Source organism: Bombyx mori, chromosome 11 (assembly GCF_030269925.1).
Source record: "Bombyx mori chromosome 11, ASM3026992v2".
In the NCBI taxonomy this organism is placed as follows: domain Eukaryota; kingdom Metazoa; phylum Arthropoda; class Insecta; order Lepidoptera; family Bombycidae; genus Bombyx; species Bombyx mori.
In genome coordinates this window covers 6,321,447-6,346,564 of record NC_085117.1, presented here as the reverse complement: position 1 = coordinate 6,346,564, position 25,118 = coordinate 6,321,447, and the positions used below count along the sequence as shown (strand labels likewise).

Here is a 25,118-nt window from a genome sequence, read left to right as displayed (position 1 = left end):
CCCAAGGTTTCTGACGCCTTTTCCGTGAAGGTTGCCTTGACAGGTGTGTATGGTTATACCGTCGTTGCCCCGTTAGTTTTCTAGCAGGGAGCACCATGGCAACCTGTTGGTCACCACCACCATCCGGTGCGTGCAGGTGGGGTTGACAATAGGGCCGGTGAAGGTAACGTTCTGATCTCCCCTTACTTCCCAACATATAGATACGATATATAGATACACTAATATATGTGGACTTTTTGGCGGGAACACGAGGAGTGAAATTGTGTGATTTGTTTTATTTTGTCTATTGATGTGTTTCTTCAGGTTTAAATGTGTAATGACGGTGGTTTATTAACTGTTCAGCATCTATGAAGGTGCACAAATGTGGGAAAATAAAACAAAGCCGTTGGATATAACTTCTCAGTATTCTTCAAAAAGTCCACTGAAAGAGTCTCAGTAAATGACCACCATTTCACTGAGATTATATTTCATCCCATATCATCTCATCTCATTTCATTTCACTTCATATTATCATTTTACATATTAAAAAAAATATATAAAAGATTAGGGTGTATGATATATGACACATTTGCCTTTCCAGTTGGAAAAATAAATATATAGTCTATGACGCACACATGTCACTTAAATTTATAGAATAAACACATACGCATGCGTTGTTGTCGACATTATTTTATTATTTTCCTTCAACATCGAAATAAGTACATACATACATAATTATGCATTTTAATAATTAAACAACATTTATGTGCATTACCTATGGTTGAACATATTGATATTGAAACGTAAAGAACCATGGCAAAATTTCATAATTACTATGTTTTGTGTCCACTGATAGATCAAAAAAGTTTTCTTGGAGTTTCAAAAGATAAAGAGGATGCTAACGTTTTAGTAACTTTAGGTAGAAATGTTGTTAACAAATACAGAGTAAGTAATAGTCACAGCTATAAGGCTCTTTTACTTTCCTTTTAATATTCATTAAAAATAAATGTTTTTAGGTTATACTATTGTAAAATTAACAAATAATTTAGCTTTCAGACCAGAAACAAGTCGGAGGTTGGACATCGAAAGATCATATAACTTCAGCTGTGATCTATGATGACACAAATGGTAATTACATAGGGGTCTTCAATAACAACATAATCAAAACATGGCAAGAAGATTCAGCTAATTTAGACAAATCAAAGAAGTTCAAGGTTAGATTAAACAATTTCACTATATTTTCGTTTTTCGAATAATTCGGATTAAGATCACCTTTCTCTTTTTTTCTTTTCTTTGGACTTGATGTTGAAAATGTTACGATGCTTAAAATGTTATATGTATTACGTTAAAACCCCTGTTTTCGACAATTGTCCAATAAGTAACCCCTCAGAGTGTTCACTTGTCCCATGCAATGTTACAACTGTCTTCCACTGTCATAATGATGTTTAAATGTTTTAATTCAGTTCAAATTAAGAACAGAATTAATCAGGATTGGTACATAATGGTTATATACTTTGTTGTTAAATAAACAATGCAGTATGAATAATATGTACAGTTACAATATTATTCCTGAAGTATAAACATTTCGAAATTAACGTAGTACTAAAATAATAAAATAATACTATATTGTAAGATTTAAGTTTTTAACCTTATCAAAAATTCTAATAGTAAAATATGTTTTCTACTACAGTTTTCACTAAACATTCTGAAACTGCTGCCAAGGAAAAAGAGATCACCATTAATAATATTCTCTGATGGAAATTGTTCATCACTATCTTATGCAATTGAGAACCGTAAAAGTTTTGAAAACAAACCTGTTTTCAAAGAAACCGAAACCATTGTTGATATATCTTACTATGGAAAATATAGTGATTGCATATGCTACATAACGAAAAGTAATAAAGATACATTTGATATTGTAACCTGCCCACTCAGGGAAGAGCTCTGTGATCTAGAGAGAACAAAACTGAATCGGACAAAAATATTACGAGATGATGTAAACGTCGTAGGAAAAATAATTTGCATGGAAACCAATTGTGTCTATGTTATATGTAAGTTTTATAAAATAATTTATGTTCATAAAGTTTTTTTCTTTTTAATATCTACAATCAGTATCATGTACTTTTTTATTAGATAAGTTGAAATTCATTACATAGTAAGAGCATAACTCCAGCACGCCATCTACTCGAAATTTAAAGGTTTGTTAGTTATATTGATATTTGAATTACAGGCGCTACCCCATAGGGTTGTGTAATTCCATTCTGTGCAGCCAAACCGTTGTAAGGATAACTTTGTAGATTAAAAGATTGTTGTCACTACTACACTACAAGTACTAAAGTTCATAAAGTGGTCTGAATAATTTTAAAAAAAAAGCAACATTCACATTAAAACTTCTATTGTTTACAGGGAGCGATTCAAAAATGTCAGAATATAACTTAGTACAGAAGAGCTGGAGAATAATAGGAACTGTTTCGTGGATATCAACTGCTTCAAGTATTTCTCTTGCTTGGATGGGCAAAAACCATCTCATCCTATTTGGCAGCAACATGGATCAAGATGGAGCCATAATAGTCGCTTACAATACTACTTTAGGAGTAGGATCCTGCAAGTACCCTATGAAAATGTACACAGAAAATGCTAGAATTTATTGTTTTGATAACAGGATTTGCCTAGAAGCTTCTAATCATATTGGTATGTTACCTTACATTTTGGAAACAAAAAGGAATCTGTCTAGCCTTCTTGGATCCCATGAAGTTATACTGGATGAGGAAACTGAAATAGCTAATTGGGGAACACCCACAATACCTTTGTTTCCAGTGGATGATCAAATAAAAGGTCTACTAAAACTAGGTCTAACAGAAAGGAGTATATGTGCTCAAATTATACCTAATTTACTGGAAAAAGGTGATTTTGTGAACATAATGTGTACTATTCGAAAATTCAGTGACATACCTGAATCTGTTTTAGTGTCAATCCTAAAATATGCAGTCAAACTAGTACAAAGTGAAAATGTAGATATCACTAAGCCCGAAGAATTCCATGCCTACTGTAGAGAACACAGTGTGACAGAAAAAGAGAAGTTTAGATTCTTAATTGATACCTTCACTATAACATTCAGTGATGCTCTTGTTATTCCACATCTGCGTAATGGTCTTACTTTAGAGGATACTTTGTTTCTGATTGCCTATATAACATATTTGTTGGTTGATCCTGGAATTGACTTAAATCTTGAATATGAAAGCAAGCTTTATGATTGGTGTATGTTATTGTTGGATTCCTTTTATCAGCAATATTTACTGACAAGAGATGACACAGTAACCCACGTCTTGCAGAACATGTTGAATGTAATTATAGATTTGATCAAGCCATTAGAGAACATGAGTTTATTATTAGCTAAAATGCAAAACTTAGTTATGGGAAAGAATTTTGTTTTTAAAACAGAAAAACAATTGTCATACACAATTGAATCTATTATAATATAGAGCTCGAAACAATGTTTAATTTCTTTTTATCCCTGAAATTAACTAACATATCAATGCATCTATTTTGGCCAGAGTTTGAACCAGGGTTTTGTTTATTTTTGTACTTGAAATTAATTAACATATTGACACTTGAAAGGCAGTCCTTACCATTAAAAATACGAAAGTTAAATATATCATTCCTGTCTGCAGATTTTCTGCATCCAGGGCTGATAATTCTACTATTTTTACTGTTGCTGATTCAGGACAGGAATTACTATTCCAGTATTAACTCGAATCTTGTGTTTACCAAGTGATAATATTAGGATTTAAAAAAAACCTTATGAATATGAACTGAGTTGATTTATTATGTACCCTCATGTTTAATATCATCAAGCGTCAATATATTATAATTGCTTAATAGTGTTTTTTTCTATTCACATACTATGTAGATTGTATGCTATCTATTTTTTTACTAGTATACAATTTTATGAAAAATAGTCTAGGGTTTACATATGATTTCCAAACTAAAATTTATATTCAATACCATCAACATCATACTAATTTCATACAATGAATGAATGAAACAACAGTTTGCATAGATTTTTGAAGACATTATGGAAGATATTATTATTGGCCAATATCATTCATTATTTATAGTTAATATTATATATACATATATAATATACCTATTAGATATACTTATTCATTCTACACGGTTAATTTAAATATATAATATAAATAAAAAATATTAACATTATTTCATCTAATTTCTCCACTTTTCAATTAATTTGTGCAGTGAATAGGTCATTTATGAAAGACAGGAACAAGAATATCCAAACCACAAAGTACAATAGGTAAGTACGCTAACCAATGAAAAAAAAAATGGCACAGATATTAGATACATTTTTGTTAATATACTTTCCAAGAAATCCTGTATATAGTACACTTGGTGTATTGTTAGACTAAATTTAAATATTCGTACCAAATTTATTCTATAGTTCGTTTATTGGCTGCTCTAGCAAACTGTACAATCATAGGTCTGTCTTTCAACATGAAACCATTTGTTTCTGTGAGTGCTTTTTGTGCAATCCTCTCCGATGGAAACGTGACAAATGCTTGACCTTTCATCCTTCCCTCTTGCATGACTCTCACATCAAAGCCTTGGCGTTCTTCCTCAGTGAGATCTACAACATATAGCCGATAAATCCTCTCCACATCTTCACTGGTCACATTTTTGGCTAAATTTTTAATGTACAGCCTCAACGATGGTTGACCCGGGTGGTAATTTTTAAATACTGGCAGAATCTTCATGTCATAATGAGATAGACGATTCTTTAACAATTCTTTTCTGGTTATTATAGGTTGTTCAGGTTCAGAAATACTCTCTTCAATGTTTTGAGGCTTTTCTTCTTTGTCATATTTTCCAATTTCACCGATGACTTCAGGTTCTTCTACTGGTTTCTGTAAACTGTCTTGAGACACCATAACACATATTTTCTTAGGCTCCTGTACAGCTGTAATATCAAATACTTCTTCTTGATTTATAGGAATTCTTTTCATTTTTGCTTCTGGTGGCAAAGTAGCTGGAATTTTTCTTGAAGGTTTAGGCAATTTGTGTTTTCTTCTCACCATAACAGGGATCACGGGATGTTGATCTGTAGCCATTATTTCATCACTAGACAGTTCTGATTCAGAGTCATTTTTATATGAATTTGCCATATCAAAAAGATATTCTCGGAAAATTTCTTTGAAAGTGTTTATTGCTATAATATTTGAATTAAATGGCGTATCAAGGCTCATTTTGTTCATGAGATGCAATACTTGAATGTAAAAAGGCTTATGTTTGAGAAGCATATGGACAATGTTAATAATTACCTCTGGATTAATGTCCGGATATTGATATTTCAAGTGAGGTGAAGGGGGCTGATAAAAGTCTACGGATGGATTCCAAGCGTTAAGACTACACAGGAATCGCTTAATCATGAGGGTAGCAGCAGAATCAAGTTTTTGTTTGTTTACTGTTGTGACAGGCACCTTTTCAGTAGAATATTCGACAACTAATCTTCTTCCAGCTAATTCGAGTTGATGTAGCCGCAGTAGAGAGTGTTTGGCACGCTCCATCGTTCCAAAAGATGCGAAAACATAATTACTTTTCTTGGAGCTCTCCCATACAGATTCAGCCCCGAAATGTTTCAAAAGTTGTTCCTTGTCACCTAATGAAAGGCCAGTTGGCAAATGCCTAATCATTAGTACTTTCGACATATTTACAATATTCGAAACAAATTTTGAATTTCTACATTGAATTAAATAGGGTTTTTAAGTTTAAACGGTACATACATACATAGACCTATCTAATTTTTACATACATTTATATTAAATTTTTAAGGGATTTTATTACCTGGTAACTAAGACCTTTAGGTCAAGTCTTATTTTAATTCGAATGAAAACTTTTTTATATTAAAAATGATATTATTAAATGAAATAATATGAGATGAGATGGTATGTCTCAGTAAAATAGTGGTTATTTACTGAGACTTTTTCAGTGGACTCGTTGGATGATCCCGAGAAGCTACGTTCAGCCGCTTTGTTTCATTTTCCCACATTTGTGCACTTTCACGGATACTAAACAGTTAATAAATCACCGTTATTACACAATTAAACCTGAAGACACTATATAGACAAATTAAAACAAATCACACAACTTCACTCCTTGGGTTCCCGCCAAAAAGTCATTTTTTAAGAGATTTTGTGACTTGGTAACTAAGACTTTTAAGTCATGTCTTATTTTTATGAAAAATCTGATAGCTTAGGGTTGCGGCTTTTTGGTGGGAGTGTGAAGTGTCATTTTTGTACATTATTTTATTTTGTTCAATTAGTATGTGTGTAATAATGATGGATAATTAACCGTTTAGTAAGCGTGAAAGTGTGGGATAGGATAATGAAAGGAAATTTAGCGTGATTTCTAGAGTTCTGCCAAAAATTTATCAAATCTTCACTTTACCGACAGGTTGTTTGATATCATTCCACCCAACGTCTACGGTATTGTTATAATTTACTATATCTCATTATATTTGCATTTATAATTAATCAAATCTGAATTATTTTGAGATTAATTTCACTTTTTTAGAAAAAGGCATAATGTGGTTGTTCCCTTTGCCTATCCACAAAAACAATCGGTTAAGAAAATTTGTGAGTTATTGATCGTGTATGTTGTGAATTTGTTATTTATTTGTAGGTACCTACCTACCTATCTATCGCGACGCTTAGTAGCTTCGGCCACTAAATAATATTCAGATTAAATTTTAAATAAAGCAAAATATATGGAATAATAAAAACGTTATACAAACTACGAATGTGATCCTATACCATAAATCATTTCTTAGAAGTTCGGGCTTTAAAGAAGCTCTCATGATGTTGGGTAATGTGAGAAAAGTAGCTAAAGTTGTAGTACTGGGGGACATAGGGAGGAGCCCCCGTATGCAGTATCATGCATTATCTCTTGCTAACAACGGCTTAGATGTGAAAATTATTTCATACGTCGAGACCGACCCACTCCCTGAAGTCCTAAACAACCCGCATATTACCGTCATAAAACTTCATCCTTTCGAACTGAAATGGGGCCCTGTAGTACTCAAATACATTGCCAAAACTTTATGGCAGAGTGTAAGCTTAATGTTTACCCTATTCCTTACTGGAAGGTGCGACTATTTGTTGGGCCAGAACCCACCCGCCATACCATCCTTGCCAGTCTTTCGTTTGTATTGCATGGTTTCAAAGGCCCAGTTTGTGATCGATTGGCACAACTATGCATACTCAATAATGGCCATGACTCTTGAACCGGACCACATGCTTGTGAGAATGGCTAGAAGCACTGAAAGATTTTTCGGTCAATCTTCTCACTTCAATCTCTGTGTCACCTATGCCATGAAGGAAGATTTGCTGCAGAATTGGAACATCAAGTAAGTGTTGTTCATTTGCTTTGTGGAATGGATTTCAGTCACCCATTATATTTGCTGAAGCTACCTTATCTACTATTTAGAAATAAAATTGGTATTTTAATAATTAGATGATAAAAATACAGTAGGTTAATAATACAAGTTTCAGGTGTCTTGTCAAAACCTTAAATATATGAATGTAAGTAAATACATTAATGAATGTAATGTTATTAATTTTATTAATTAATATTGATGCTTGAAAGGCAAAAGTGACTAAGTGACAATAACTGCTTTGTACATAAATGATAAGCAATAACCATATTCGATGTGAAAAAAAAATATATTTCTAGGTCTATTAAAATCATTTCAATCCTACAGCTAGATTCGTTAAAATAGAATTTTTTTCAGGTATTTCAACTTTAAATTAGTCTACTGTAAAGTTCACGCATTGTCGCTTAGTCACATTTGCCTCTCAAGCGTTGATATAATTTCTTAATAAAAAGTGTGGAGTGCATCTTAAGTGCTGACATGAAAATGTACTGATGTATCATTTTATTTGCAAAACAAAATATTGAACTTGTTAATAATTAATTAGCTATGTGTTAAATGCTAGATTGCTTAATGATTGAAAGCTGATTAAATTAATTGGTAACTCTAGATATATATTATATTGTATATTGTAAATAATAATATAATAACAGAAATAAAAATTACATACATACTCTCACAAATATATAATGAAATATTTCATTACCATTGTAAACAGCCAATACCTGACACCTGAAGGTAAGTATCCATATCACCCATGGCTATTAGTAATGACAGGGTTTCCATAGCGTTGTAGCTTAGCTTCTGTCTACTGAAAATAATGCAATGTAATTTATACTGAAAATAAATAAATTTTCAATGCTTTTAATGCCTAAGTGTTGTTACTAATTAAGCAAAAAAGAGCATCTGATGAACAGAGGAAACTGGTGGAGGTTACTGGTGGTAGGACCTCTTGTGAGTCCGCGCGGGTGGGTACCACCACCCTGCCTATTTTTGCCGTGAAGCAGTAATGCGTTTCGGTTTGAAGGGTGGGGCAGCCATTGTAACTATACTTGAGACCTTAGAACTTGTATCTCAAGGTGGGTGGCGCATTTACGTTGTGGATGTCTATGGGCTCCAGTAACCACTTAACACCAGGTGGGCTGTGAGCTCGTCCACCCATCTAAGCAATAAAAAAAAAAAGAAGTTTTTATCTGATTTATGTTTGTATAATCATAATAATATAAAGACCAGAAAAACTTGATCAGGCACCATTGTCATTATGGTTAATTTAATCAAAAACGGTGATGTTTGGTGATTGTTTTCAAATAATGGAAGTACACAGGACTAGACCATTTTCTAATTTTAATTTTCTGCCCCGGTTTTGATACAGCTGTTGTATACACAGTACTACTTATTGTTAAAGGAAAGAAGAGAACAGAAGAGAGACAAAGGACATGGGAATTCCTTGTTTTATATAAATTAAACAAGTTTATGGGCCAACTAGTATTAAGTGATTAAGCCCTTTGAGATGAATAAAGTGAATATCGGCCCACCATGAGACTTGTGGCTGACTTGAGTCGAAGTGTCCATTGTCTTGTATTACTGCTGCCTGCCCCACACTTGAAATTGGATCCCATTACTTCACGGTAGAAATAAGACTAGGACTAGACTAGACTGTATGTGCTCACACAACGTGGAGTACTCATCCCACTTCTGGGCCAGGGCTCCCAAATACGAACTATTTCCATTTGACTTCATATAGAAGAGGAATGTATGGACTGTCGATTATCCCATTCTCCCGGTTCTGAGGAGTGCTCTGAGGATTTTTTTGAGATTATCTGATCCATCTTGTTTTTACCTTCAGGGAGACATTGGTTCTCATAGCTGTCCATCTTACTACAATATTACTGTTTGAATTATAAGTGTCGTAAATTTTCAGTGCTGCTGTCCTTTACGACAGGCCACCTAAGATATTCAAGCCACTGACGTTGTTGGAGAAGCACGACTGGTACGTCAAGATGGCTCAGAACTACCCCATGTTTGGAGCATCCAAACACGAGAAACCGAATGAAGCTTTCGAGAAAACTGCCTTTACTGAGGTAAGTAAGCTTAACTATTATTAATTTTACTATAATTAATATATTTATATACCCAGTCCAGCCATAAGTTCTGTTACAAATAAAAATCAATTTTTTTAATGAAGTAATGTAATATTATTAAAATTTATTAAAGTCTCAGCTAAAAATGAAAAAAAATTCTATTCGGAATGATCACCTTTGGCTTTTCTACAGGCCTTCAATCTGTTTGGCCACGAATCTATGGACTGTTTCTAAGGGAAATTTCGTCACTGCTTGCTGCAAAGATTTTTTGAGACTCAATGTCGCCGTGTCCTCTAAAACTGACCATAATTTGAAGTCTGAAGGGTTAAGGTCTGGGCTAGATGAGTGCCAGTCCTCAGCTCTTATAAAATCCGGAATGTTGATTTCAAGCAAGGGTTGGTTAGTTCGTGCCTTGTAACCAGGTGCAGAGTCCTGCTGGAAAGTCCACGGTATATTTTTAAAAAGTATATTGCGGAGAGGTTTCACGACATGATCCAAGACTGTATCTTGATACACTTTGGCTGAAGTTTTCACTCCTTTTTCACAAAAATGTAGTTTTCTGATAAGAAACACCCCACCAAACAATGACTTGTCAGGATGATGACCACGTTGTACCTATCCGACCACTTGAGCAGTTTCTTTAGAACTGTAAGCGTACACTTTATCATTTTGCTTATTATAGTGTTCTTCAATCGTGAAAAAATGTTCGTCGGTAAAAGGATATTTCTATGCCTTTCACCTAGACGTGTTGATCGATCCACTCTGTTTAATTGTAAAGATTGATTTAGGGCATGTCCTGTATATCGACGATAAGCACCGCTATAGCTTCAGGTCTTGTGTTGGAATGTTCATTTCTCGCGATATTATTTTTTGCTTCCTGATGGGGTTTCGACGAATTCTGGCTTTAACGGTGTTAACAGTATTAACAGCCCTTAAAGTTCTAGTAGCTATATAGCTGTATAGTTCTAAAAGTACGCTGCCGGCCCGATCTTTTCTGGTCTTCGACAGACGAAGTGTAGTATCTGATACAAACGAACTACATACGAACATACGACTGATACCAACCTTTTGAAGTGTCTGAAATATGACCAACGGCTCCATACCCACTTTGTGCAAGGCGATCACTGCAATCCTATTTACTTTAACACCCCATTCCATATTGTAATTTGATAATGAAAAACAAAAAAATGTGAATGGCGCAAAATCGAAAGAAGTTTTTAAAATAATATACCTACGTGTTCCAAGTTTAAAATAATTAAAAAGTAAAAAAAAAAGTTTTTATGTAGGTAACAGTATTTATGGCCAAACTATATAGTTAAACTAGCTGACCCGGCAAACGTTATTTTGCCATATAATTATTATTTGCCATATAATTTACTAATTTTACTAATTTATATCATATTCTGAGTATGTACACACGTACGGAGTCTTCATTCCCGCAAAGAACCAAAGGGAAACGGGGGTGACTGAAAATCAGCGCTGTTCAATTTATCAACCTTGAACAGCAATAGCTGAGCCACCTCCTTTTGCCTTTTTCTCTTTTTTTTTTGCTTTTCTTTTTTTTGTATTTCATTTTATGATGTGAAAGGCAATAAATGATCTTTATTATTATTATTATTATTATATATAAGATTTCTAGGGAATTTCTAGTGTAGAAAACGAAAAACTAACTTATTGTAAGGGTGTGGTACATTAGTGAAAGAGGTATGTAGCGCTGTGAACGATGAGGGAATATAAAATTATCAAAACCTCATTTAACCACATAATGCCTCAAAGTAACAAAAAAAAAATGTCCAAAAAATAAATGTGGTGGAAAACCCTTATCACTTAGGGGTATGAAAAATAGATAGTAGCCGATTCTCAGACCAACTGCACATGCATATAAAATTTCATAAAAATCGGTCGAGCCGTTTTGGAGGAGTATGGGAACGAACATTGTGACACGAGAATTTTATATAGGTATTAGATTTTGTTATTGTATATTTATTAGGGTACGTTTTGAAGTACTTTTGCAGTGGATTACTATCAAGGTAAAGGAAATGGTTTATTCTTTAAAACTTACGAATGACAAGTTTTACGGTCCTATTTGCGAAGATGGATCCCACACCTGGAGCCTAATTGGAGGAATGAAAATACTTATTTGTTGGTTTTTTGCGATATGATACATGATGCGCAAATATATATTTTATTGTTTAGACGAGTGAAGGCGTTCAAGAACCACCTGGTGTTAAGTTGTTTTCGGAGTTCATAGACAGCAACAACGTCCATTTCACCACATATCCTGAGTCATGAGTTTTGAGTGTCAGTACTACAGTACAATGTCTGCCCCGCCCTTCACATCTAGAACGCATTACTGCTTTGCGTCAGAGATAGGCCGAGCGGTGGTAACTACCCGTACGGGCACACAATACGCCCTAATACCAGTAATAAAATGCTTTTTTTCCCCAACTATTCGCTGGTAACCTAAGAGGCTATTCCCGCTGCATCTATACGGGGAGGTGAGCTCACGGGCTCAACCTGAGACAATTTGCTAACACTAGCCCTAGAAAAAGCAGTGCTTTGCAGAATCTACGACCGGATCGGAATTGCGACCCATTGAGAAGACGAGAATTTTCGGTGTACTAATTTAGGGTTTTCGCCGCATTTCATTTTTAGTCAGAAATCAAAACCTAGTCTAGAATGTGCTTTAGTTTCTCAGTAGGCTAACCCTGCGATCCATAATACAGATGACGCGATGCGCGCGCAATTCCTTGCTTAACGATCAATCCGCAAGTTTACTGTCAATGCCCTTTAGAACTATAGTTTAGAGAGCAAACTATTTATTGTATTTATTTTATTACTTAACAGTAGGCAGCGACTTGACTTTGTCCCTGACATTGCTGATATCCATGAGTGACGAAAACCACTCACCACCAGGTGGGCTGTATGCTCGTCTGCCTATAAGGGCAATAAAAATATCGAACTATTGATTTGGGCAACGAAGAGCGTATTGTCTTCTATTTCCGAGAAAACAGATGACACACTATTACCAGTACTGTTGCTAATTAGGTTATGCATAAATAAATGAATCTGCCACATTGAACGCCCCTAAGCCAGACTGGGAATCGAACACAAGACTATAGCATTTAATTGGGCATTAAGTTTGCCAATGTAGACAAATACATTAAGTGTAATCATCATTCTCTCAACCTTCTCCCGGTCACCTGGGTTCGGCGCAACATGTTTTCTCTTTCCATACTCCTCTATCATATACCATTTCTTCGCTCACTCTCTTCTTACACATATCGTCTTTCACGAAACCATCCATTTTTTCTTAGGTTTACCTCTTCTTCTAAATACATAAAGTTTAATAAATGAATAAAATATACAAGCCCTTTTAGGATCACTATGTTTTCAGTATTTCTGTCTATTTTATCGAGTAAATACGCGCTGCTGACATTTCGAGTATTCGTATGTGTAACTGTGAAACAGTACAGTAAAGTGAAACACGTTGTCACAAGTGATCTTTCATAATGGTGACTTCCGTGTGCTTAATGCGAGCTTTTTAACGTTCTCGATAGCGTAAAAGTTAACACACCCCTAGCGATAAACGTAGGCAAACGTTCCAACTCCATACAAATTTGCGTTAACTTTTACGCTATCGAGAACGTTAAAAACTCGCACTAAGCACACTGTTCTCTTTTCAACTGTAGTATGTGGACGGCGTTCTGAAACCACGACCCGATAGACCCGGCATCATCTTCAGCAGCACCAGCTGGACTCCTGATGAAGATTTCACTCTCTTGATGGAAGCCTTACAAGGTATGAAGCCCACCATTTTACTGTATAACCTTTTTTTTTTCATTTTGACATGTTCGTCGTGGCCTAAAGAATAAGACGTCCGGTGCATTCGTATGTAGCGATGCACCGGTGTTCGAATCCCGCAGGCGGGTACCAAAGGGGATGGCCCATTTTAGGCCCAAAGCGGACAATAGATTATAGAAAAAATACTTAGTGCATTAATTTTGTCATTAATAAATATGCATTTACTTTCTTGCAAATAAGCGCCACTACAGTTTACAATAAGTAGTTTAAAAAAAGTAACTCTATTGAAAAAACAAGGATTTTTATTTTTGCGGGAAAAATATTGCCAGCTTCAAAACCTTTTACGTATAAAGTAAATATTTTGAGTATATAAATAAAACATATAAATAAATCATTTTAAGTATTATCATTAATCAATCGATTTTAATGAATTTTATGCACATAAAATAACATCGAAGACATACCCATTGGACTTTAACTTGTAACTATACTTGAGACCTTAGAACTTATATCTCAAGGTGGGTGGCGCATTTACGTTGTAGATGTATGTGGGCTCGAGTAACCACTTAGCAACACCAGGGTGGCTGTGAGCTCGTCCACCCATCTAAGCAATAAAAAAAACTTTACTAGTATTGTTATTTAAATATGTACAACTAAAACAAAAACATAAAAAATAATGTATACTCGTAAAAAAAAATTAATATATAAATCAATTATCGGTTATTTAAAAAAATAATCGATATATGAATTTCATGTAATTATGTTTCTGTATACTGACAACACTGAATTTAATCTGACTGACTGACACTTCGCTTGCTGCTTGTGGTGTTGTGCTTGCGTACAAAATGGATGTGTTTTGATTTTTCTTCGATTTATTTTACTTTTATCAATAACGTTTCATACTACGACTAAAAAACATTGTGTGAATTGTGGTTTTACCCTGACCGAGATTTAAAACCGTGTATATGCTCTCCTTTGCTATTTTTAGATGATACTAATTGTGTATGAAGATGAAGAAAATATAGATATTTAAAGAATTAAGTGTGTTTTTATACCCTATTGGATAAAAATACATTAGGAACATCTTAAACATTAAGAAAAGAAAAGTTCTTGAAGTATCTCACAATCCGACACTTATTTATATAGAAAATTAATCTCAAAACGAGTTTTTATTTTTATTAAATTTTTTATAATAGTGGCGTCAATTTCAATATATTTTTTAGATATCCAATACATTTAAGAATTTGAATCAGTACATTTTTATAGTAATATTTGATGTCCATCTTGGGCCTAGCACACTATGGAGAGTGGGCAATCCCCTTTTCTAATGAAATACGTACTTGACAAATGTTCACCATTGACTTCCATGGTGAAGGAATAACATCGTGTAATAAAAAGTGGTAAAATCTCAAAGTAGGTGGCGGCATTTACTTTGTAGATGTCAATGGGCTCCGCTCCGGTAACCACACATCAGGTGGGCCGTGAGATAGTCCACCCACCCAAGCAAAAAAAAAAAAATGCTGTCTTTATATTACTATGCCATATTTTATGTCCAACTGTTGTTATTTGACAGACAGTTATTTGAAGGTAACGTTTTGTATTTAAGTTAAAAAGTATCCGGAATGGATATGTTAGAAGTCTGAAAGTGGCACCTGTGACAGATAAGTTGAGAAGTGCGCGTTTGAGATGGTATGGACATGTGATGAGACGAAATGAAAATGAGGTTGGTATGAGAGTGTTAACTATGAATGTAGAAGGGTATAGAGGAACAGGTAGACCTAAGAAGAAATTTGGATGGATTGCGTGAAAGATAACATCTGTAAGAGGGGAGTGAGCGAAGAAATTGTATATGATAGAGGAGTATGGAAGGTGAAAACATCCTGCTCCGATCTCATATGACTAGCAGAAGGACAGGAGAATCACGATGATGAAAAAAGTACATACGCTCGGAATTCGAAATATATCTATCAAAGATATGCAGTTCGTGTGGGAATCGAATCCCGAACTGTCTACCACCCACTAGAGCAATGTGCCGTTAAAAACTGTACCTGAGCAAAATAAAAAGTATAGAATAATTTAAATGAACAGCAGTAATAACTTTCAGTTTACGAAACAACCTACTCGTTAACCAAAGTTCTTCCGCGTCTGATCTGCGTGATCACCGGCAAGGGCCCCATGAGGGAGTACTACCGCCAGCTGGTGGACTCCAAGAAGTGGAAGAACGTGGATGTCGTCACACCCTGGCTCGACGCGTCCGACTACCCAAGAATGGTGGCTAGGTGAGATTGTCAGTGATGCCCCGGGGCCTTAGTGGGTGGAATCTGTTTGCGAAAGGGTTTTCTTTCAAGAGTAATATTAAAGAGATGGTTTTTTTGTCAATTTTTGTTTCTTCGCATATTTTAAACTTCGTAGTCCAAGGTTGCACAACGTCTGGTTGGTCGTGAGCTGATCTTTCCATCTCTGCTACATTATGTCTTGATGTATCATGTCCTGGCTGTTTCTGTTGAATAGTAGAATAGTCATTATTATTATTTTCCTCTACCCGATACTAAGTACTCACCGTCACTCACGGACATGAGCATTGTCAAGTACACAGTTAATCCGTTAAGATCTCTTCAAAACATTACAAAATGACATTGAACCACCGACCGCACTGGACTCGAGACCAGTGACAAACCGGTGTAACTTGGTAGGCAGCGGCTTGGCTCTGCCCCTGGGATTGCTGACGTCCATGAGCGACGGTAACTACTTACTCTCAGGTGGGCCGTATGCTAGTCTGCCTGCATGGGCAATAAAAAAATTAAATATCAGAAATTTATAAAAAACTTAATTTGTCCAGTGCTGACCTCGGAGTGTGCCTGCACACCAGCTCCTCCGGTCTCGACCTCCCGATGAAAGTCGTGGACATGTTTGGAGCTGGTCTTCCTGTTTGCGCCTTCAACTTCCTGTGGTAAGAAGCGTCCGTGGCCTAGCACTTGGATCGCTAACACGTCCGCACGTTAATTAAGCAGTTTCTAGGCAGCGACTTGGCTCTGCCCCTGGCATTCCTGAAGTCCCTGGGCGACGGTAACCACTCACCATCAGGTGGGCCGTATGCTCGTCTGCCTTCAAGGGCAATAAAAAAAATTTACGGCTACGTATACAAACTCGTCGGAAGGTCTGAATTTTTCGTCTAAAATTGGATGTCATGTAACATTCTTGTCGAATGTATACCGCGACGACGCAACGCAAAGTCGCCGTCTCCCGAAACATATCTTATCGGATCTCCGGATTCACTCTCGGTGCTTTTAGGCCTCCCAAGCACCAGTCACCGCCCTCGTCGATCACGACGAAGAGTTCGACGAGCGAACTAACCCACAGACAGAGCCCACTGAGTTTCTCGCCGGATCTTCTCAGTGGGTCTGCGATTCCGACCCGGTGGTAGATTCCGCGAAGAACGGCTCTTGCTACGGCCTGTATTAGAAAATTCTCACAAGTTGAGCCCGTGAGCTCACCTACCAGCCCGGGCGTAGATGATATAGCTCATTACTGCCAGCGAATAGGTAGGGAAAAAAATCAAATATCAATGTAAAGTGTACTATCACTTTGGCTTGAGAAAATATCGCCAAATTAACTCCGTGAAATGTCTTTTTATAAGTTACTGTTGATATATCATTTTATACGTAACAAGGAATGTAATACGAGCGCCTTCTCCGACAGCACGGCCGCCACCGGCACGTGTCGAATACATTTATAAACTAACTAGCTGTACCCGTCCGCTTCGCTGGGCATTTAAAATTTACATTATTATTTCTCACCCTCACAAAAGTTCTCATCATTAACGCCCCCGCAACTGGTGTAGAGAGTCCAATACTCATAATAAATATTAGCCTATCCATTAAGTACATGTATCTTCTACATGGATACCAAGTTTCAAGTCAATCGGATGCATGGTTCAGTAGTTATAACGGAACATCCGTCAAACCCACTGTAGATTTATATATTAGTATAGATACTTCATTTTTATAATACAACTTTTTGTACACTCGCGTCGTATAATCGCCTTAATTTCGCGGTGCGTTCAAGTGCAACACCTAGCTTGGTTCATCGGTCATATGTAGTGTTTCCGTCGTTGTGATGTTGCAGCCTGGACGAGCTGGTGGAGGACGGCGTCAACGGCTTCACGTTCAAGACCGGCGACGAGCTCGCCAAATTGGTCGTGAACTGGTTCACCGGCTTCCCCGACAACCCCGAGCAGATCGCGCTCGCCGAGAGGATGCGCCGCGAGCTCGCCAAGTTCCGGGACTCGCGCTGGGAGGACAACTGGGACACGCGCGCCAAGAAGATCTTTGAAAACTGAAGCGGGGCCAAGCCCTCGTGCGACTTCGATCTCTAGACTCATTCCGCAAATAAATTAAATCGCCTCAAATTGTTTATCTTAATATCCGCTACTAAGGTAGAAGAATGTTTTCTTGTTTCAGTCACTGAAGGTGGCCTAGAAATATCTTCAATAAAAAAATACCAAAAAAAAAGTTATTTAATCATATTTATAGTAGTCTTTAATGGTTCGGCGCTCACGTGGCGCGGGAGACGTGCTCGGGGGGCAGCGGGACGGGGTTGGGGGGGCGGACTGAGCACGTGCAGTGGACGAGGCCTCATAGTCTCGCAATATATAAATGTAATCAACAATTAGCTCGTTTACAATAATCATTGTATTCTCAGTAATTAATCTTGGATATCTTGTAGGACAAGTAGTAGTCTGTTGTACTCTGTGTTTATAGAAATGGTTGACGTGCGAGTTTAAATTTCAAGTTGGTGATGATATAAATTCCATTTCAATGTTTATAGACCGTCGCAGCCATGTTCAATTATACTGCAATGAAGTATCACTTTTTTGTTTTTCGTTTTTGTAATTGTTAACTTACTTTTTTTTCCTGTAGTTTACAACGTGTATGTAATGATGTGATGTGACGAATTTAATTAATGTTGATTAGGATTGTTTGAAATTATTTTAGGTTAAGTTTAAGACATTTTCAGTAAATTTGTTTTTGCGAAATATAAAAATACATAATATATTCAGTGTTTAGATCTCGTAGAGCAGTTGTAGACGGAGCTCGCGCCTAGCATCTGCGGGTTAAATAAATATCATGGATTCATTGTTGGTTTTATTTAAGGCTTTATGCGATTTGCGATTAAGAATTTAACTTCAATAGAAAGCGGAAAAATCTATATCTTTGCTTATTGACAAAGGCATGTGAACAAAAAAATTGCTACTGCTAAAGAATATTTGTACTTATATAGCGGAAACAAAGCAGACCTCCATTTTTTTATAAACAAATGTAGCTTCTTTTTAGACGACTTGTGCCTTATTTGTTCAGTTAACAGTGTATTTACACCACATAGTGATTGTCATCACCTATATCACGTGAAATTCTCAGTAGATAACATTGTAATTCAGCTGTCCTATACTTCAAATCGAACTGAAAAACCATTTCACTGTACTGTTTGAATAGACACAAGCACTTGTTGATGAAAAGATTATCAGGGAGGATGCCACAATTGTAAAAGTTCATAATTGTAAAGTTCTACTTTTTATGTTTAAATAGCAAAAGATCCTGGTCCTTTTTGTTCCTAAAAGCATCAATAAATAAAATACGTTATTTTATTAAAATATTGTATTCGACACAAAATAATTTCCTTACACGTCTATTTATACTTAAACTAATAGTCTTTCGATTTCTTGCTGAATAGTTTGGATCTGAGGCTTTAGTTGTGAGCCCTCATTGATGGTTATCGAGCAAGATATGATGGGTCTGGAAACACCGCAAGCACGACCGAGTGCTTGCTTAGACCTAACAAACACATATGGCACATTCTTATCTTCGCACAGAATTGGAATGTGAAGAACAATTTCGAGAGGTTCGGCATCTGCTGCCATTATGATGAGCTCAGATAGACCACGATTAAGGGTCTTTGTGGCCTCGTTCGCGCCTTTACGAAGTTGCTTGTAATTGGTAGCTTGTTGCACCAAGTTCAGGATTTTAGCGGTTAAGGCGGCATCCGCCAATGGGTATGCCTTGGGGTTCACTGCAGCTTCGGTTTCAGCCTGTGAAAGTAGATTATTAAAGTTATGAACAGTTTAGATGTTCTAGGTAGTTAGAATGTAATCAATCTCAAGATAACCTCAAATATTCACATGAGTTCAAATTGCAACCGTATTTTGGATATCACATGATTGAAAGTTTCAATTTGAAACTGATTAATGAAAAAACTGACTTATTATAGGTAAATTAATACCAAGAAGATCGCTAACACGTGCAACTTACCATGTTTACAATGCCGCGGTGTTGAATTAATAAAACTCAACCTCTCGGCGATCTCTCGCTTCACTGAGGAAATAATCTTCACGTAAGGGAGAGAAAATTTAGGTATTTGCCACAATTCTACACTTAAATCACAAATATTTTGTGTATAAATATTATTAACGATTCTGATACTGTTGTTTCAAAGACACGCGGGTTGTGGCTTCTTTGACATTTGTTTTTTTGGTTATATTTTTTTTCATTTTAATAATCAGAGGCAACATGAATTATACAGCTTTACATTTTAATAGTATAGGGTAGTCATTTTTTATGTAAAATTAAATGTATGGTGCAGAATAATTTACCCAACGTTTGAAAAAAAAAACAAAATATTTATAACGACTTACTAAATAGTTCAATTACGAGTTTTTTTTCAAATTTCAATTTTATGACTTTTCGTATAGGTACAGTAATGTAGTACTTAGTTCTGTTTCTCCCACTAAAAAGGCGAAGGTATCACATCCTACAGACTAATCTTTTGTAAATGCTGTATTTAAATGAAATTAGTTTAAAGAACAATAATATGGAGCGAAATAAAATGAAGTTGATTAATTTGACATTAATCAATTGGGAAGTAATTAAACGAAACGAGATTATATCGGATGAAATTTAGTCCTAGTAAAATAGTGGTTATTTACTGAGACTATTTCAGGGAACTTTCTGGAAGATCACGAGAAGCTACGTCCAACGGCTTTATTTAATTTTCTCACATGTTGTCTACTTTTACAGATATTAAACTGCTAATAAAGTACTGTTAATACACAATGAAACCTAAAGAAACACTAAATTAACAAAATAAAACAACTCACACAACTACACTCCTCGCGTTCCCGCCAAAGTTTGTTCGTATTTAACGAACTTTTTACTGCTAAGGGTTTGACTGGGTTTTTTTTTAAGGCTTATATAGGTGGACGAGCTCACAGCCCACCTGGTATTAAATGGTTACCGGAGCCCATAGACATCGACAACGTAAATGCGCCTCCCACCTTGAGATATAAGTTCTAAGGTCTCAGAATAGTTACAACGGCTGCCCCACCCTTCAAACCGAAACGCATTACTGCTTCACAGCAAAAATAGGCAGGGTGATTGTACCTACCCGTGCGGACTCACAAGAGGCTCTACTACCAGTAGTGTTGATAAGCTGATACTCTTTGGGTTCACAATACGCGTTATCACCAAAACTGAAGTGGACACTGAAGAGATGACTAAAATGACTCAGAACTCACCTGTCTTTAGGTGGGCACCGAAGCCATAGAAGCTACCAGCGAATAGATCAAATACAATAAATAGAAATCACAATTTTAATGCCAACTTTAAACACGAAATAAAAGTCTATCACCAGTAGAGAGTTGGTGTCTAATCATCCATTTTTTCCAGAAGATTTTGAACAAGTCATCCATCACAAGAGATTCACTAAAAACAGCACTTTAATGTATCTGATTTTTGAAATAACAAGAGTAATTGACCAAACTTGTTCGTGTTATAATTCTATAGCTATAATCTTAATAAAGTATTAAAAAGCCTTAATATTTTTTGCTGAGTAACTTATTATGACTTCTTTAAGGAAATGGCTAGAGAGTCCTAGTCGAGGTTAGTCAAAGTAACTATTATCCCTTTGAGTGCGAACCGTCGATAGATCGACTCTATTAATACGTTTAAACGCATAACGTCAGAATACCGACGTTACCGAATATGTATCAACCAACGGACATATGCTTGTCTACCTAAAAGGGTTTTTAGCTTTTAGCCCCGATACTTATAGTGCAGCCCTCGTATTTACCACCAAATTAACCTGTGTACGTGTGAAAACTGCATCGTTAAAAAAACCGTTTAGTTATTCTGGAGATGTGCGCGAGTAGACCCACAAACAGACGAACGGTTTTTTATTACTCTGCTTTTGTTAGGTACCCTTCCTTTCCATTTTTATTACTTTACTTTACTGTAAGGATACACTCGAATCTACTGTTTAATTTAATGTATTGGTTTGAAATAAATGAACCTGAAAATACTTTGCTAGACAATAAAGTACTTTTTAAGTACTTTCAGTGGTAAGCCCGAGACCGATGACTTCTCTTAAATCTAGATTTTGGTTAACCTGAGTCTAGGTCAAGATTAGAAGCACTTGAAATGGAAACAAATGATCGGGATATGGTGGAATTATTTTCAAGCAGCTAAAACAGCTGCGCGCATAACGTGCGTGTGCACCGGGCGTCTTAACCTTTAGGCCACGATGACTCTGAACTGCGGCCTGACCGATTTGGGCTGTTGTCAGCACGCAAGCATCAGACGTGCACTGGGAAGAGAGGAGTGGCGCTGGGTTGCAAATCTCGTTACTCGTAATTCGTTTTCTCGCTTGCATTTTGTAGTTACACAATTACCATAATCAAAAAAACGCAAGCAACTTGCCGGCGCTTGAAATTGGACAAAATCATAACAAAATATAGCAGTTACTCTTATTTATTTAACTTTAACACTATTTTATTTGTAAATAAATCTCATTCACAACAAAAGTAGGTACTAATATGTTTCTTTGTAAAGTCAGATCACAGGAAGCCTAATCAAACATAGGCTTCACACTAATACTAGTTTTGTTTTCTAAAGTTTGTTCCTCCCTGGTTTTGGCTGGAGAGAAAGGCGAGATGACCTTTGGGACATTTATTTGCATAGTGACCTTTTGCGCCACACTTAAAACAGGTTACTTCTTCTATGGGTTTGTGGACTATTTTTTGTAATCTTGGACCACTGTTGTCTTCTTGCTCGATTGCGGGTTTAACATAGCCCAGGGAACGGTATCTAGCTTCCTCTTGCTTCTGGGCTGCTTCTCTTTGCTATAATAAACATAGATGAATGTAATAACTGTATATTTGTTTTTTGAATTTACTTTGAATCTTTACGGTAGGACTTGCCCTAGTAATTTTGATTCAATGTCGTGCTTTTTTCTGCCATGCCATTATTACTGCCTTTGCCATGCCTTTATTACTGGTGGTAGGACCTCTTGTGAGTCCGCGCGGGTTGGTACCACCGCCCTGCCTATTTCTGCCGTGAAGCAGTAATGCGTTTCGGTTTGAAGGGTGGGGCAGCTGTTGTAACTATACTTGAGACCTTAGAACTTATATCTCAAGGTGGGTGGCGCATTTACGTTGTAGATGTCTACGGGCTCCAAGCTGGGAGCTCGTCCACCCACCAAGGCAATAAAAAATAAAAATAAAAGCCAATGATCGTTCTAGTTCTCAAGGGTAAGTGGCCATTTTTCTAATTTAATTTTTTTAATTTCCAATTTGTCTAGTCTTATGTTTGGAGCAATTACTTTTCTGATAATAGACATCACACTGGTTACAGTCAACATCAGAAGAGCCATGAGGATATTCATACCTAACCTTGCCAATAAAAGTATAAGGGGCTTAGAAGCCCTCTTTATAGATAAAGATGACCTTTAAATACACGATGGCACTTAAGCAATTACTTTCTAATCTGTGCTTTTTTAGTTTCACATTGAGAAAGGGCATTAATAAAAAAAAAAAAATTCAATCTCAATCAATATGTCAATGTGATTTATGGCCTTTATGTGGAGATAAAGTAAAAATCTGCAAGTCAGAGTCCTCATATCTGCTCTCGGGATCTGCAGAGAACCATTGATGGACAGTATGCTGGTCAAGGGAAGACTACTATATCTTGTGGAAATGGACCATGCAAATCCAACAACAACTTTATTAAGTTCGACTTACATCAGGTGGTATTTTTGGACATGACGAAGCTTTGTGTCCAACTTCCGAACAGCTGTGACAAACAGGAAGGCGTTTTGCATCTTTGGGTTGATCTGGTGGTGCTGGTAATTCAAAGCGTGGATGCATAAATTTGCACGAGGCTCCATCTGGGCAGAAACCGGCTAGGTAGTTTATGCAGAGCACACGTCGTACGTGCCTGTGACGACAGTGTGGTCCATGGCGGCAGAAGCCTCTGTCATACCTGTAATAAGGACCGTTTTTTTCATTGCTTGGATGGATTTATAAGCATCTCATGATCCTCTTGGTGCTAAGTGATTACCGGACTCCATAAACATCACTTAAACGTAAATATCGCCACCAAATTTTCAAATAAAAGTCTATCTTGAGGCATAGACTTTAATTGTAACCCACAAAATTATGTTTATGTTTAAGTAAAAGTACGTTAAGTACGTTTTTCAGCATAAAAAAGTATATTTGCAGCATACAACAACATTATGGTGAGCACATTTCACGAATTAACTCAAAATATTAATCCCAAGTCTTGTATCAATATTCTATGGATATTCTTTTAATGAACAAAGAAACCTTTTTAGAGTTAAATTGAACTAAATTCTAATTTATTTCAAACTCATGTTCAATTTACAGACTTCTCAACTTCAAATATTAGTTTTTTCATATCCCTTAAGGGATATACTTAGGCTATGTTTTCAGACAACAAACAAACACAATTAGCAAACAACATTTGTCACAAAGAATCTAAACTTTTAATAAGAAAAAATATATTACATTTACTCAATTCACTGTTAAAACTGCTTTTTCGCCCTTTTTATACGAGAACTTTTTATACTAGAATTCAAGTTCTATGATTTGTTCACAATATTCTAATCAACTTTAATACTCACCATGGGCAATCTTTTATTTTACTCTCAGGATCAATGTGTAGAAATGGGCATTCCTTGTTATGACATGCATTGAATCTGGCGTAGAAATAGCACTCTGGCATTTTAGACATGTCGTACTCGTGCAAGAACTCACATTGATCGCCTTTCTTGCAGAGTCCTCGAAGCCAGTGCTTGCAAACCACAGTACGATCGCCTCGAACATGTCTATAGGGGCATTGGGCCCCGTTACCACAGCCGCCAGGCTGAGAATAAAATTCACATACCGCTGCTGTAGATTCTGAAAAACGAGTTTTCGGATCGGTACTTCAAACAACATTTTTTTATTTCAATTTGTGTTATAGAAGAAATTCTATACTAACTGTCCATTCCTGGGAATGGTAGCGGTAGAGCCCCATATTGCTCTTCTAGAGCATAGTCAATAGCGAATTTTATATGCTCAACGTTAGCAACGATTACTTCCATTATTTAGGTTTTTTTAAACACGTTATTCATAAAAAATGTATTCTTTAGATGTGTGCTTGTTTATCTGGCATTTACTAAAATTCGTTTCCGAGGTGACAGTGACAGTCAATCTGTAGAGTAGTAGTTCAATTTTTCCAACTGGAAAGGCAAAAGTATGACAACTACGATCTTCCATAGGCTTATGAAGTTAAATTACTTAAAGGATTTTACGGCGGAAACGCGAGGAGCGAAGTTGTGTGAATTGTTTTATTTTGTTTAATTAGTGTGTATTCAGGGCTGAATGTGTAATTAAAGTGGTTTATTAACCGTTTAGTATCTGTGAAAGTGCACAAATGTGGGAAAATGAAACAAAGCCGTTGGACGTAACTACTCGGGATCCT

The 25,118-nt window shown here is 36.2% G+C and overlaps 5 protein-coding genes across 5 annotated transcripts; 2 read left to right on the top strand and 3 right to left on the bottom strand.

Annotated features, from left to right (window-relative positions):
• Positions 1-788: 788 nt before the first annotated feature.
• On the top strand, positions 789-3,473 carry LOC101745419 (nucleolar protein 11). Its single transcript, XM_004924117.5, has 4 exons — positions 789-924; positions 1,029-1,193; positions 1,670-2,030; positions 2,386-3,473. Exons 1-4 carry the CDS (start codon positions 793-795, stop codon positions 3,459-3,461), a joined length of 1,734 nt encoding a protein of 577 aa, XP_004924174.2. The 5' UTR covers positions 789-792; the 3' UTR covers positions 3,462-3,473.
• LOC101745279 (RNA-binding region-containing protein 3) lies at positions 3,429-6,165 on the bottom strand. Its single transcript, XM_004924116.4, has one exon. The coding sequence runs from the start codon at positions 5,700-5,702 to the stop codon at positions 4,428-4,430; it is 1,275 nt and encodes a 424-aa protein (XP_004924173.1). The 5' UTR covers positions 5,703-6,165; the 3' UTR covers positions 3,429-4,427.
• A 321-nt stretch (positions 6,166-6,486) lies between these two features.
• Positions 6,487-18,443, top strand: LOC101745560 (chitobiosyldiphosphodolichol beta-mannosyltransferase). Its single transcript, XM_004924118.5, has 6 exons — positions 6,487-7,399; positions 9,345-9,504; positions 13,197-13,305; positions 15,413-15,587; positions 16,148-16,258; positions 17,434-18,443. The coding sequence occupies exons 1-6, from the start codon at positions 6,849-6,851 to the stop codon at positions 17,645-17,647; spliced, it is 1,320 nt and encodes a 439-aa protein (XP_004924175.1). The 5' UTR covers positions 6,487-6,848; the 3' UTR covers positions 17,648-18,443.
• A 504-nt stretch (positions 18,444-18,947) lies between these two features.
• RpL7Ae (ribosomal protein L7Ae) lies at positions 18,948-19,821 on the bottom strand. The gene is given in 2 exon segments (NM_001046811.2): positions 18,948-19,393; positions 19,614-19,821. Coding segments are annotated over 2 exon segments (393 nt in total). The 5' UTR covers positions 19,617-19,821; the 3' UTR covers positions 18,948-19,003.
• Positions 19,822-22,090: 2,269 nt separating this feature from the next.
• On the bottom strand, positions 22,091-24,800 carry LOC733099 (cleavage and polyadenylation specific factor 4). The gene is given in 4 exon segments (NM_001047046.1): positions 22,091-22,477; positions 23,375-23,615; positions 24,277-24,553; positions 24,636-24,800. Coding segments are annotated over 4 exon segments (867 nt in total). The 5' UTR covers positions 24,739-24,800; the 3' UTR covers positions 22,091-22,231.
• Positions 24,801-25,118: the final 318 nt, after the last annotated feature.